Genomic DNA, 15,484 nt, shown 5'->3' with positions numbered 1-15,484 from the left:
TCCCAGAGCGGGCGGGCCTGGGGCGGGGGGCGGTGCCGGCCACACCTCCGGCCGCCACCGGCGCTGCCGGATGAACCGAGGCGGCGGAGCGCGATGGAGCTCGGCGGTGACGGCGGTGTGTGCGCGTTGCTGCGCCAGGTCGAGGGCCCCGCGGAGCGGCGGCTGCTGGAGTTCTCCTCCTATGGAATGATTGCGCTGGGCGCCGTCTCCGCGCTGCTGCTCCGCTTCATCCCCATGCCCTACGGCCGGTACTCCTCGCGGCGCTACGGCTGGCTGCTGCCCGCCCGCCTCGCCTGGGCGCTGCAGGAGCTGCCCTCACTGCTCGTCCCGCTCGGGCTCGTTGCCTGCGGCGGGGCGGTCGCGGCCGCCCGGCCCAACCGTGTGCTGCTGGGCTGCTTCCTCCTGCACTACGCGCACAGGTGCGGGCTCGGGCGAGCGSCGCCGCCCGCGGGCACCGGCGGGGCTGGGGCGGCTGGCGGGGGCTCCCTGCGGCGATGGGGGCAGGAGAAGGGATCAGTCTTCCTAGAGATGCCTGACTGCTGCTTCCCGACAGAAGGGGTTGAAGTTCTCCTGTTAATTAGCGTTTTTTGCTTACTATAATAGTCGCTGATGTCTCTCCTGCTTCGCCTCATTAAGGTATTCTGTGTTGTTACGGTAGCTGGGTAAATGGCCGGGGCCATGCCGTGCTGGCTGTGTTGTGTGTGCTTTGCTGTGCCCTGCGATGCTCCGGTGGAAACGGMGCTCCTGTCGCTCCTGCAGCGTTCCGCTCCATCCTGCGCTGCTCCTGTGCCTCGTGGTGACTCTTGATTCAGCAAAGGATTGACAGGCTATCTTAAGGGCATAGGGTTACAGCAAGGAAAGTTCAGCACCGTGTACTGATACAATCTTGGTATTGTTAACGAATAGCTATTTTCCAATTCTGTCGTTCGACATTGTCTTTCGACATTGTCTTTCAACATAGTGTTCGTTGCAGGAGTTGGACTGGATGAGACTTGTGTGTCTCCTCCAGCTCAGTATATTCAGTGATTCATTAAGACACTGGCAAAGCTGATGACGGATGCTCTGTGTTGCCAGGTAGTCAACAGTATTCAGGCATTTTGTAAATATTCTTGGAGAAAGCAGCTTAACTGGAGCTCATATGTGGTCTTGCTGTTCAAGTTAAGGACGGTAGCTACTGGTCATACTCCACAAGTAGTTTTGCCACCTTACGAAGACAGGAGCAATAGATCTGTCAGGTTAATTTTAAGCCATTAATTTTAAGCAATAGATCTGTCAGGTTTATTTTGTGTGGCTGATACGTTGTTATTTTCTGGTGCTTATTGAGAAAAGCTCTTGCTTTCCACCAAACGTTTTCCACAGCCTCGTGGTGGGGAGGTGTATGTCCTATGGCTGACCTGGTGGCTGCCTTTGAAAACCCAGAACTATGTCTTTGCTCCGCTTTTTACTGTTCTGAAGCGTAAAGATATTAGCTTTGACATGGGATCTTTAGTCATCTTTGATGTCTGGGAATAGTTAGGAATGCAAGCAGTGGTTTGTACAGGAAATTGAGCTGTGCTGTGGTTTGCTTCTTTCCAATTGCTTGTTGCTATTGCCAAACTGAAGGATTCTTCTGTGGGTGAACACAGACTGGAAGAGACCTCTGGTATCTAGTTCTGTTTGTGGTAGTGTAGCATGCTTTAAATAATCCTATTAATTAATTGGTTACTCTTTCTTTAGAGCTGTTATGGTTGGATTTCTTTGGAAAGGTTATTTTGAAGCAGTAGTCCTTGAGTAGATGGAAAACACGTGAAGAATTCTCGGGCTTCAGTGATCCTGCTTCTGTATCATTATAGATTATAATTGAATTGTTGGCCACTGGGAGTTGGCTAGTTCCACAAGAAAGAGCAAAAGAACGTTCACCTGCTCTTCTTGTTTGGATCTAGTTTGTTTACTTGCATAATCCCCCAGGAAAAGCAATCAAGATGCCTTTCCCAAATGACATGACAATTGTGGGTTTGGCACCTCTTTAGCAGGTGTCATAGAGTAGACCAAAATTGTTGAGGTGAAGCAATAATGTTTTGACTTACAGGGTAGAGAGGAAATGAGCTCAGGTTAATTTCAAGGGGATTGACTTTCGCTCTAGAAGTACTAGGGGATTTGGTGGAGGGATCTTAAGACCTGGCTCATTTCAGAAAGCTTGGTTATATAACTGAGGATTTAGAGACAAAAGAGAACATCAATGGGCTGTGCTTAATATCAATTGCCTTTATTCCTCTCACCAAAGAAATTGGTCTGGATCAAAAGTTCAAAATTTCCATCATATGGTAGAGAGGACTGATCTTGTAATTCCAATTAAGCAACAAAATGAATGTTTTGGGTGTTACAGCAGGGGCAACTATCAAACAGGCACCAAGGACTGGTACTGRGAATTTGAAAAGTAGTGACAGTGTTTGGACTTCAAAACTGTCTTTTTTTTGTGGTTAATACAATAAATTTTCTTTTCTTGGTTTGCTATAGAGCGCTCATATTTCCTTTGCTGATCCGTCAAGGAAAACCAACACCGTTTTTCACCTTTGTGTTAGCACTTCTGTTYTGTGTTTTCAATGGATACTTGCAGGGCCGAAGCTTGACCAACTATGCAACCTACCCTCCAGGCTGGTTGGCAGACTCACGCTTCATTATAGGTGAGTTAAATCATTTTATGAGGACATCAGGTATAATTTTCGTCTGTCTCCATAGCTCTTAATTTTTTTATTGTGATTTTACAGTATCTTCAATGCCATTATATAATTCTTCTCATAATTTTCTTATTGGTGTAGCTGGAGGCCTTTTAACCTTTTTCACTTTAGAACTGTGAACTGGCACTTCTTTCTGCAATGTCAGTGATATATGAGCTGACTATCATCTTTACTCTTTAACACCCACATAAGTATGGATCTTGTAATTTTTTTCAGTATACAAACTTGAAGCCCTACATGGAACCAGCAGCATGCAGGTTTGCAACAAGCAAAGTAGATTTAATCTGTAACATGTAGATTAAACTAAAGTGAACAAATTCATGGAGTAAAAAATCTAGCACAGGTAGCTGTTGACTACCAACATACCATGGCGAGTGGCACAAGTCCTTGGTATTATAATWCTTACACGTGATACGCACACACAGGCACCAAGACATCTGCCCCTGCAATAAGGATGGGATTTGTCAGATGACAATACTGGCCCCACGAGGAAGGGGTGGAGGGGTTAATCATTCACTCCCGATAGGGAAATGAGGTTACATTTGTACTTGAAGCCATTGATACAATTAAAAGGCCAAGATACTTAATGGAAAAGTATTCTCTTTACCCTATTTTTTTTTGTTTCTTAGACATCTACTTTTGCCTTTCTTTAAATTAGGAAATGATAGTATCATTTCCCAATTAAATTTTTACAGAAGGATCATTTTCATCTGAAGATAAACCAGAATTATTTTGCCTTATCAGTCAAAGGTGGAGCMCTGGAATCTGTAGATTTTTGATCTGAGTCAGCACCCTTCCTGTTGTTATTCTGTAGCCAGAGCAAGTTAGTGTTTCTCCTGGATTTCTCAAGCGTTTCACAGCAAGAAAAGGATTTTTTTTTTGTCTTTATTACAGTATTATTGGGGATTACAATAGAGGACAACTGTGCTAAATGCTGTCATGAATATAAGGTTGAAGAAATTTACATCTAAGTAGATTCTTCTGCCTAGATTAGGAGGCAGTGCTGCTTGTGYGCTGAAAATAGAGAAATTGGGGTGCAATGGAATGACTTCAGAGGGTGCTAGAATATATTTGAATTTTCTTGGTGCTTTCAAATTTCCGATCAACTTAAAAATTGTAATCCAGAAAAAAAAAAAAAAAAAAAAAGGTTAAAAAGTTCATCAAATCCGTTGAAGATTCTGATGCCAGGCAGACTTTGTTTTTAGAGTCCTAGTTCAGTACCTTAATCAAAAGATATCTCAATACAATGCTGTGAAATCACGATTAAGCGGCCATAAGTCAGTTCCATTCACACAACTATSTTAAAAAAAACCAAAACCAAACCCAAGTTAATAAGACTTGTTGCTTAGGTTCACTTGTTAGTTTTTGTTTGTTTTTTTTTTTTTAAGTTTCAAGGATTTCTGATGCAAATGTAAAATGACAATAGTTAGGTTCAGCTGCCTTCAGTTATGAATGCTTCTGTGTATGAATTAGTTTGGTTTGTATTTGTGTTTTTTTTGTTGTGGGTTTCTTTGTTTGCTTTTTTTTCCAAATAATATTAGCTTGAAATTAGCAAGCTGTATATATTTTGATTACTGCTAAACATAAGTGTTGCTTTGGTGACAAATGTAAGTYAAAATAGTGCTTTAAAAAGTTATCCTARAAACTAAGAAAGTGAAGATTCCTGRTACACATAGCAACCACTTTAATAGTGTGACCATTGCTTTTGAGACTGTAGTTACAACAAATCTGGACATAAATTTTAGCATGCACATTCAACAGCTAAACTGAAGACTTTTTTTGCTTTTTTTATTCCTGTAATTAGAATATCTTTTGGGATTTTTTTTTTTGTTTTGTAATGCATATCAACATAATTGGATCTTAGAAAATTTTAATTGCTATTTGGTATTCACCCCAGCTGGGCACCTCTGAATATTTGCTGGTTATGCTTGTGGCTTTAGTCAACATAAATGCCAAAGTGATTGTGTATTGTACACTGAGTACTTCCTGAACAACTGGACTATTWTGTTCTAGTACTTAAAAAATATCTGACGTTGTCTTTAAGCTTCTGTTTAAAATTACAAAAAATTACTAAAAAATATTTACTAGAAAATAACAATGGCAAGAAAATATATTTGCTGGTAGTTGATAAGATATTTCTTAAACTGTATGAAGTTAAATGTGAAAGATAAATGAGAATGTCTACAAGTAGCAGCCAATMAAGTTTCAATAGCTGGAAGCTGAAATGAGATAAATTTCCAGTGAAGACAGTGATTTGGAGGAGTCAGGCTGATTAACCATCATGGTGACRGGTTTCAAACAACTGATATGTTCTTTGTCTGTGGAACCTTATGATATAGTTTGTCTGTCTGTTTTTGGGAAAACAATAACACCAGCAATTGATTTGAAGTAGGGTTTTSATGTGATTTTTCTCATGGCTTCTCTGGACTGTGTGTTGGTTTAGTTCAGAACAKTGAACATATCTGTTTTCAGAGGAGATGGGAATGTTCTGCTTCAAATGCAGAACCATGAGCCTGCAAACCAAGAAAAACTTCATAATCCTTCAGCATGTACCTTGCCATGTGTATGCCAATAAAGAGCTTACGAACTTACCAAGAGAGCCCGTGATACCATGAAGTAGTGACTGCTACAAAAAGAGACACAAACACCTGTGAGCTGCACCTTTGTGTCCTTTCCTAATGTCTGTGCTTTTAGTTGGAAATTCCTTTCTTCCTTTGCTTGCTTTACCTTCTTCAAACCCTTTGCAGTATGTTATGTGTTTTTTCTTACTCCTTAAAGTCCCTGTTCAGCTATTTCCTTTGAATGCTAATGGCTAACTATTTTGTGCATCAAAACACTTTTTAGTTGCATCTCTGCAAAGCAGAGCAGCACCTGTAGCTCATAAGGTGCAGGTGACAGATCTTCAGCACCTCATCTGTTTCATGAAGCTTTTTATCTGGCAATTGGTTAAGCACACATGCCACCCTCTGCTCGATTCAGAGAGCAGACCTGAAGAGTGCGTGTGCGTTGTCCATATCTGTATATAATCTTATAGGCAAAGCGTGTGGGTTATCACTGTCTCTCCTAATATCAGTAGGCATCTAGATGCTTCAGATGATTGTGTCTTGTTGGAAAGACTAATCAAAGAATCTGAGATAAGKSMCTTATCTCAGACAAAACACAGGTATTACCTGTTCCTTATCAGCAGGGAATGCTGYCGTCAAGGGAACATAGGTAAAAATGCCAAGGGGTAAAAATAATGAATTTCAGTCCTAAATTCCTTTAGATTTATCCCCATCCTCATGGCAACATAAAGATGTAGAATGTGGCAATAATCTCGGTTTCTGTGAAAGGATAGAATAAATGGCTAAACAATTTTGCTGAATAACACAAGTAAATGATACATTAATTCCTTCACAGTTGTATTCCTTTTACTGCACTGAAATATGTTGGGGAAATTCTGATATACTATCAGTAAAAAAGTGAAAGGAGAGTGGGGCTAAGACGTGTCCTTCTGGGAAGATTAAAAATGGCTGTTTCTTTCASTGTTTAAAATTTTAACATATTTGTTTTTCTATGTGGAAGTTAGGGAAATATACACATTACATTTGCATATACGCATATGCATACGTTTTTATGCATCTAGCAACGTAAGAATAAATTTCAGTTTTACAGCTCTCTTTCCTGTCTAGGGAGCTGTTGATTACTGTGATCTCTGCTGACCGAAGAGCACAGTGTGGGACTCAGCAGGATGTCACCAGAGCTGTTTATACTGCTTACATAACTATGGCTTTGAGACAATATGCCTACTGTGATATCTGACTGTAGTTTGTTTTCTGAACAAACCCAATGTGCTAAACATAGTATTTTTAATATTTCTCTTCAGGTTTTTTAGGGTGGTTGATAGGCAAGGCCATCAATATTCATTCTGATGATATCCTCAGAAATCTGAGAAAACCAGGGGAAACTGGTTACAARATACCAAGAGGTAAGTAAAAATGGTATAGAAATTAATACAGCAAAAACAAGTATTTCTCATAGGAGAAGAGGTGGAGAGACCTTGGACTGTTCAGCCTGGAGAAGTGTCAGGGGCATCTTACCAAGATTCATAAATACACAATGGAAGGGAATGAAGAGGGAACCAGACTCTCCTTAGTGATGTGCAGTGACAGGACCAGAGGCAGTGGACATAAAACTCAGGCACATAAAATTATATCTGAACCTTGTTTTTTTTTTAATCTGAGGGTGGTCAAACACACAGGTGTGGAGCAGGTTGCTCAGAGAGATTGTAGGGATATTCAAAACCAGACTGGGTTTAATTTTGGGCCACCTGTTCTGGCCGATCCTGCTTCAACCGTGGGCTGGACAAGATTTTCTCAAGAGATTCCTTCCAACCTAAAATTATTCTGTGTGAAAATGACMTTCTAAAGCTTTTTGTCTACCTTGGGAATTGATTTCATAGTTCGGCAAACATCTTATTTTTTTTCCTCTTAAGCCAAGTATTACAAGGAATCTTTTTCATTATATCACTTGGCTTGTGCAAATCTTTGGCTTTCTTGATCARCTTCAGCTATATCTTTTAAAAAGGGGTAAAAATGTAATGGCATTGCCCAACTTTTCTCAGAATCAACAGGTGGGTGGAGAAGAAAMATCTTAATTATCAACCCAGGGTGGGGACAGGAGGGGATTATAGAAAAGTGCTCAGCATGTGATGCATCTGATGTCCCATATATGAAGTGGGARGTACCTTAAGTAATCAGAGCAGCAACCATTGTGGAAAGGGAGGTGCAGGGAAAAGAGGACAGAAAACCAAATYAATCTGGCATTATGAATTCTGGCCTTCATGGGAAAATGGAGAATATGAAGAGCTTTCTTATGGAGCCCATTGAAATGTTAAGGTTTATTGACACTTTTGGAAACAGCCACTCTTCCAGATACATTACGCTCTCTGAGAGCAGAAAGATAACACTACCTCTGAATTCTGCTGTTTCTCTATATTTTTTCTCTTAGTTGTTGCTTTCTCTGGATTGTTAGGTTTTTTTTTTTCCTTAATGAAACAGGAAGAACTAAGATAGATAACTCAGAACATTACTTTTCATCAATAAGATAACTTATCATTTAGTAGATGTAAACCAAAGTGCTTATGTGAAAAATGAGGATGAACATATTGTATTGTGTTCAGTGTACAAAGAAGTTCTGAAAGAAATATGTTATTTGTTGCAAGATAAGGAGGAGCTGGTCACTTTGAGGTTACTTRTTCAATTTAAGTGCTAGAATTTCATTTTTCTTTTGTCACAAAAGTAATGTAATTATAGCAAGATCGAAACATGTCCTTTATTACAYTTGCCAAAGACTTGTTTGTTTAGTCCCACTGGTAAAGCACATACTGAGATGTTATCCATTTGTACATTGACTTTGGAATTAGGGTGAAATTCTTAATTTGTAAAATTCCTGGCAGGTGAGTACAAATTGTTTATGCACAGTTGTCTATACAACAGACAGCCAATTTTTCCATTGAGTGTAGGGGTTGAAACAGCAGATCTGATGAGGAATTGGAACAAAAGTGCAACAACTTTGTAAGCCAGATAATAAATTTGGATCTTTACTTCATAGTAATAATAATAATAATATTGTTCATAATTAACTGAATTTCAAAAGTGCTTAAATGAAAATTGTAAGCTAAGTAACCCCATGAGTATTTTCTGAGACTCAAGGGGAGTATGTCTTGTATTTTTACATGTCTTTCAAAAAAGCTTAATGTGTGATCGAAGAACCATTTTGATACCATGTTAATTAATTATTTGCAAAGGCATGTACCTGCTTCTGATGCTAGTAAATCTGCATTTYGTTCATTATTTTAAAGAAAAATGGAGCTACTAAAGGTCTGTGTTAGAATAAGGTTTGAAGTGATCCTTCATAGTATAGCTTGAACTGAAAATGCTGCCTCCACTGCCTTTAAAGATTAGAGGCATTGGTGATATAGCATTGGACATCATGATTAAGGTGCTTTTGAAGTAACTCTGTCCTGCTTTCAGGAGGAATGTTTGAGTATGTCAGTGGAGCCAACTTTTTTGGAGAGATCCTGGAATGGTTTGGGTTTGCCCTTGCCTGTTGCACCATTGAAAGCCTTGCATTTGCATTGTGTAGTCTCTTCATCCTGGGTTCAAGGGCAAGACAACACCACAAGTAAGTGTTTGTGTTTTGTCATTTCTGTTGTCTCTGTGCCACACTGCATTTCCATTTCACAAATTATGCCTCATCCTATAGGGATGTTGCAGAGCAAGTCTTGTGAAAGAGATTGATGCTGTAAGGCAGAATACGATAGAGAATACCCTGAGAAGATTAAGCAGTACAGACTTTCAGCAGAAGAGTACAGAGCATAAACACACAGTACAACAAGGTGGTCAAAATAATGTTTAAATGAACATGGTTCATCCTGGATCTGAAAAGATTAGAGACAAGTTTGGCGATATTGTCTTAATTGAATACTACACTTTCCCTTCTCAAACTTTTTCTGTAACAAAATTTTGAAAATCACTCAAGCTGTCTATAACAGAAACACTTTATAGTCTTATCTGTATCATGTTGTCTATAATCAAGTGTTTGGACAGTATGAAAACAGTTCTGGTAGATGATATTAAATAAATTCTCTGCTCTAAACATTCTGACTCCTCATGTACTGTATTCATAATGTGGCTTTCCTGTTAACAAGAAGGACCATAGTTGGGGGAGACTTGTTTCTTGAAAGAATTCCTTTTAAGGAATGTTTAAAAGAATTCCCTTTAAGCATGTTTAAAAGAATTTGAATATGTTAATTTTGTTTTGTTTACTTTCAGCTTCCTGCTTCAGTTCTCATGTTGAAACTTAAAGAATTCCCTTTAAGGAATAGCATGTTTCAAAGAATTTGAACATGCTAATTTTATTTTGCTTACTTTCAGCTTCCTGCTTCAGTTCTCATGTTGAAACTTAAAGAATTCCCTTTAAGGAATAGCATGTTTCAAAGAATTTGAACATGCTAATTTTATTTTGCTTACTTTCAGCTTCCTGCTTTGGTTCTCATGTTGAAACTTAGTGGCATAAGGAAATAAACATGTAATTAAGTAGGAAATTGATTGAAAAAAAATACCATTGCTGACTGTCTGTGAAGGTAGCCATGTCTATGTCTAGTGGAGYCCTGGAAACCTCCACAAACAGAGGTTTTCCTGCCCTTCATTTGTAGGGTATTCCAGGTCTGKATTACCTTCCCAGTGAACCCGCTAWSCAACCTGAGCCTTCCAAACATGTTTCCTCTGACCATCTCTTCCTGTTTAATCACTTGCTATTAGTGAGCAGAGCTGCAGAGTATCTTGAGTTGGGAGGAGCATTTGAAGATTGCCCAGTCAACAATTGGTGTGGCTGCTCCAGCCAGGGCAAATCACAAGGCTATGCCCAGTTGCTCTGGGCTCATCCAATTGAGTTCTGAGTGTCCCCTCCTTGACAGATGAAGCAATGACAGGGTCTTCTGCCTCTCCTTCTATACTATGTTCTTCTGGCTCAAATTTCATSGTTGATTTCCATCAATCTTAAGCCTTGATGGCACTCTTTTGGAGCATCAGGAAAAGCTAAATGTTGTTAAAGGAAGTTATTTGCACTAAAGGAAAAATACATAAAAATGGAAGAGGGGTGGATACAGGGAAAAAAAACCCAAGCAACTAAAAATAGCAAATACATGTAAGTGAAAAAACTGGTTAGTGTAGTTTGTTTAGTTTAAAAAAGTTAGAATAAATTACTGAAATGGGTAAATAGTGTAATGATGGCATTGCATAGRTGCAAGTTTATCATGCATTGCATGTTTTGTCTTGTTCATTCCAGCTTTGATCTTGCAGTTAGCTATAGATATGAATATCTGCACCTTTGAGGAACTCAGGTGAACTTAGTTCTTTTATTTCAGAGAAGAAGAAATATTAAGAAATGGGAGTAAATGTGCTTGTTATGTAGGGTGAAAACACAAAGAATAACATCTGATAGCACTCTGCATTTGTTTTTTTTAAGTTGTCGGCATTTGAAAATAGTGATGGTGGGTGTTAGCAGTAAGTGCAATGTTTCTCATKTTCAGTTTGATTATACAAATTCTAACTGGAACTGAAGATGTTTCTATGCAGAATGGGACTCTCATTCCAGAATGGGAAGTATTCCTATCCCTTGCTTCCAAGTGAAGTCATTATTCAATTACATGTTTTTGATTTATTTTTTTCTCCCTCTAATTCTAAAATGTGTAAATACTCAGAATGTGTAGCAACATACATTTTGAAAGAATGGGCTCTTCCTTCCTTAACTGATCTTACCCCATCTGTTAGTTTGATTTCCCATTGCTGGCAGCTGTAATGTAGTTTTGTTGCAGTTAGTGATTAGATGTCATTAGGGTGAGTGCAGTAAATGCCATTTTTGTATCCAGAGTAGGTTCTAAGGGCTGCTTTTTTTTTTGTTTTGTTTGAAGACAAAAACATGTATGGATTAAACTGATCACATGGTATAATTACTTAATTTCCTCAACAGCATTTTGATGACTCAATTCTCATCAGATTTCTTTGTTTTTCAGATGGTACCTTGAGAAATTTGAAGACTATCCTAAGGACAGAAAAATTGTCATCCCATTTGTGTACTGAGCTGTGCCTTTAACACTTTGAGATGGATGCTTTTAGTAGCAGCCAACATTTTACAGATGTTGGCAGGTTAGCAACATACTCTGATCATCACTGTGACAAAGCCTTTCCATCAGTGCTGCTATTACTTACTGCTTTTTCCTCTTAATGGTAATCCAGAATCTGATGGACATGGTGAATAGGAACCGAAATGCTTTTCCAGCAGTGAAGCACTTTCATAAATACATTAGGCAGTGAGTGTAAATTGGCATTGTGGGAAGTACTGTGCATGACTTCTGATGCTTCTTTTTCTGCCTGTGAGAGCTTCTGCTGTTTCCACTCAATGAAGCCATGCTGTCCTGAGGATTGTGCTGTGAGCTCAGCCACCCTCACTGCAGTCTGGATGGTGTGTTCTGCCTACACACACAAACAGGGTTATTTTACTTGTTTTACCTTGCCTTACTAATCCTTTCCATTCCCCCCACCTGCATTTCYAGAAGAGCTGGTGATGTAGACCAAGGAGTTAGATTAATATAGTTGCTTTTACATGAGAAGCAGTGTTTTTCCTTTTCTTTGCACTCTTAAAAKTGTAGGGACAATGTATAGATAATATTTAATTATATTTACATAAAAGTTGTACTGCTAAGGGATTGATATTGTCATCTACCTCTTAAAATGGATAGCTATTTCAATATGGGATATGTCTTCTCACTCAAAACTGGTTTTGGAAGTCTTTTCTTAGGATACTTAGACAAATCTAGCATTGTTAACAATTGTGTAATGTTTTCTAACTTTATAAAAGATCCTTGACATTTAAAAAAAATTCTTACTATGCTGCTTTTAAAATAATCAAGTGTCTTCCTTCTTCTATTGCTARCATTCTAGATGATTTTAGATTCTAAAATTCTGGAGCCTTGTGTCAGTTCTCATACCCTAACCTTTTACTCAGGGAGGACTCRGGAAGGGTTTCAAGAACATGAAAGAACATTCCAAGCATACAGATTTTCAAGTTACSTCTGCCTTTTGCATGGTTGTGATAACAAAGAATCTTTTAGAAGTCCTGAGACAAAAAAAAAAACCCAAAACCACTCAACAGAGAAGTAAAAGAAAAACCAACCCCACAACAAAAAGCAAAACAACAAAAACCCCTAAGTGAACAACCAAATTACAATAAATTAAAAAAATAAAATAAAACAAACAAACGAGCAACAGCTAAAACAACTTTCCATAAAACCCCAAAACTCTGCTGCTAATATAATTTGGAAATAAATGAAAATCAAACTTTTGTCAAGTGTTTTCTGCTTTGTTTCCACTTTTGTATTGGGTTATGTTCTTCAAAACACATTGGTAATATAATGTTGCCAGATGCTAAGTTTTCCAGTAGGATGTTAGAGTAGTATYTGCTTTGATGAACAGTCGTGATGCTTCCTCCAGAGAGAGAATGGTGAAGAGGTTGATTTACTCCTCTATGCTAAAATGGAATTATTGGACAGCAAAAGTTCAGCTTAAACCATATTCTGAAGATAATTTTAGAATCCTAGTCTTATATATCAGGATTTTCTAAATCGTGTCATCCCTGCAGCATGTTTCAAAATCTTCTTGTCTAAATCATCCACTTACCAAAATCTGTTTTAGTGGAAAAAATACAGGATTCAAAACCCACTATCAATTCGAGGTGTTTAAACACTTGCATAAATTATAGTGAATTAATATCTTCATKGGGTTTGTGTGGCCAGATTTTGGTAGTGAGGGGACTACACGAGTGGCTTCTGTGAGAAGCTGCCAGAAGCTTCCCCTGTGTCTGACAGCACCAATGCCAACTGGTCCCAGGGCTGACCTGCTGCTGGCCAAGGCTGAGCCTGTCAGGAATGACATTAATGTCTCTGATCACATATTTAAAAAAGAAAAACAATGTGTTCTTGAGCAAAGCAACGTCTGTGCAGACACCAAGTGGAAAGGAGAGGGAAGAGGGGCTCCAGGTGCTGAAACTGAGATTCCCCTGCAGGCTGAGGTGAAGCAGCTGCCCCTCTGCAGCCCATACAGAACCATGGAGATGAACAGAGCTACTGCTGCCCATGGATGAGCCCCATGGCTGAGCAGGTGAATGCCTAAGAGGAGGCTGAGAACCCATGGGATGCCTGTGCTRGGGTAGGGTCCTGGCAGGGACCAGTGGAGTGAGCAGCCCATGCTAGAGCAGCTTTTGTGGTGAGACTTGTGATGCTGTGGGGTAAGTGGTGCCTGAAGTACTGACCCCATGGAAGAGTGACCCATGTTGGAGCAGTTCATGAAGAACTGTTGCCCATGGATGGACTCACATTGGAAAAGTTCATGGAGATCTCTCTCCCATGAGGAGCCCTATGGTGGAATAGGAGAAGGAGTCCTCTCYTCAAACAGCAGGAGAAACTCYGGGTTCTGAACTRACCATAACCACCATTCCCTGTCTCCCTATGACACTGGGGTAGAGGTAGTGCTTGGGAAGGTGGGAAAGGTGGAAGGAAGGTGTTTYTAAGATTTACTTGTCCTCTCATCATCCTGCTCTGATTTTGTTAGTAATACAATTCAATTAATATCCCAAATTTGAGTCTGTTTTACCTGTGACAATATTTGATGTGTGTTCTCTCTCAATATTTATCTCAACMCATGAAGCTTTCGCTATCATTTCTCCCCCTTGTTGTGGAGGGGAGTGACAAAGTCACTTTGGTGGACACATGGCATACAGCCATCACAATATCTTGTATCTTCAGGGTTATTTGTTTGAAAATCACTAATGGGACAACCTRCCTGTATAAAAGGTCTGACCACAGCACTTTAGTCTCTAATGTAACACCTTTTCCCCCCCTTTTTTGAAAACGGAAAGATTATTTTAATAATAAAAAATGAAAGAAAGGTCTTAGTGTTCGCTTTGTCTCTATATTTGAGATCTGTAGCTTTTTAGTCAGTAGTCTCATAGGTTACTGAAAATTTGTATGGATGTCTCGATTTTGCTCTGCCACTATAGTAATAAATATTTATGTTGCCTGAAAGTTCAGCTGGTCTGCCCACATAATGTTAATTTATGGTTTTCCTGTAGCAGGATGCAATCTRAAGTGTGATGATCTGATGGCTTATCCCTATTCTCTCTCTTGTTACAGAAGAGGAAAAGCTAAGGTCTGTGGGCTCTGAATGTCAGCATGTTTTGAAATTCTGGTTGATTGGATTAACAAAAAAAAAATCAAACCAGGTGTCTTTGTTCTTTGTATGATTATATTTTATATTCTGATTATACTTCTAGAACCTTCCTGAAGTAAAGTACAGATTTAATTTTAGGCAATTCGTTAGAGCACAAGTCTCATGAGGTAGGGCTGAGGGAGCTGGGGTTGTTTGGCCTGGAGAACAGGAGGCTCAGGGGAAATCTTACTGTCTCTACAACTGCCTGAAAGGAAGTAGTACCCAGGTGGGAATCAGGCTCTTYTCCCAGGTAAAAAGTGATAGAATGAGAGGRAATGGCCTTACCTTGTKCCAGGGGAGGTTTGGATTGGCTGTTATGAAAAAAYTTCTTCACTGAAAGAATTGTCAAACACTGGAACAGGCTGCCCAGGRAAGTGGTGGAGTCATCATCCTTGGAGGTATTTGGAAGGCATGTAGTTGTGGCACRGAGGGACATGGTTTAGTSGTGGACTTGTTAGYGCTGGATTRAAAGTTGGACTCAATGATCTKGGAGGACTTTTCCAATCTAAATGACTCTATGATTCTTCCATTTCAAGACCCAGGTACGTTGGTGACCTGGTCAAATTCATACTTCACTTGTGATCCCTTTTCAGCACCTTTGACAGATTTTTCTGTTGTAACATACCTAATACAGAAAAATTTTCCTTGACAATATGYARTGTGAWSATGARCTCTGTTCTTCCCATTCCAGAGGGRGAAAAGATGCATACCTTCTGATTTATCTAGCAATTTTTAATAGARATACTTCTAGTCACATTGCTACATCTTTCCCCAAAATCCCCTACTAATAAAATATGAGTTACAGTGTCTTGTTTGAATACTTTTTTTCTGTTAGCAATCCCTGCTCCAAGTTGTGAAGTTGACCAAGGCTTTTGTACCTGCAATTTMATTTTCCTAGTTGAGATCTTGGGGGGGTGTAAAAACAAGGTTGGATTAGAATGACTTGGATGCATGTGTGAA

General features: G+C 39.4%; 1 protein-coding gene across 1 annotated transcript; it reads left to right on the top strand.

Moving 5' to 3' along the window:
- Positions 1 to 30: 30 nt before the first annotated feature.
- SRD5A1 (steroid 5 alpha-reductase 1) lies at positions 31 to 12,608 on the top strand. Its single transcript, XM_057370797.1, has 5 exons — positions 31 to 419; positions 2,497 to 2,663; positions 6,583 to 6,684; positions 8,732 to 8,882; positions 11,275 to 12,608. Exons 1-5 carry the CDS (start codon positions 94 to 96, stop codon positions 11,339 to 11,341), a joined length of 813 nt encoding a protein of 270 aa, XP_057226780.1. The 5' UTR covers positions 31 to 93; the 3' UTR covers positions 11,342 to 12,608.
- The last annotated feature ends 2,876 nt before the right edge of the window (positions 12,609 to 15,484 follow it).

The sequence above is a fragment of the Malurus melanocephalus genome, unplaced genomic scaffold (assembly GCF_030028575.1).
Source record: "Malurus melanocephalus ecotype Western Australia unplaced genomic scaffold, MMel_1.1 scaffold_133, whole genome shotgun sequence".
Taxonomy (NCBI): domain Eukaryota; kingdom Metazoa; phylum Chordata; class Aves; order Passeriformes; family Maluridae; genus Malurus; species Malurus melanocephalus.
The sequence above is the reverse complement of the archived record's forward strand: the minus strand, read 5'-3'. Positions and strand labels throughout refer to the sequence as shown.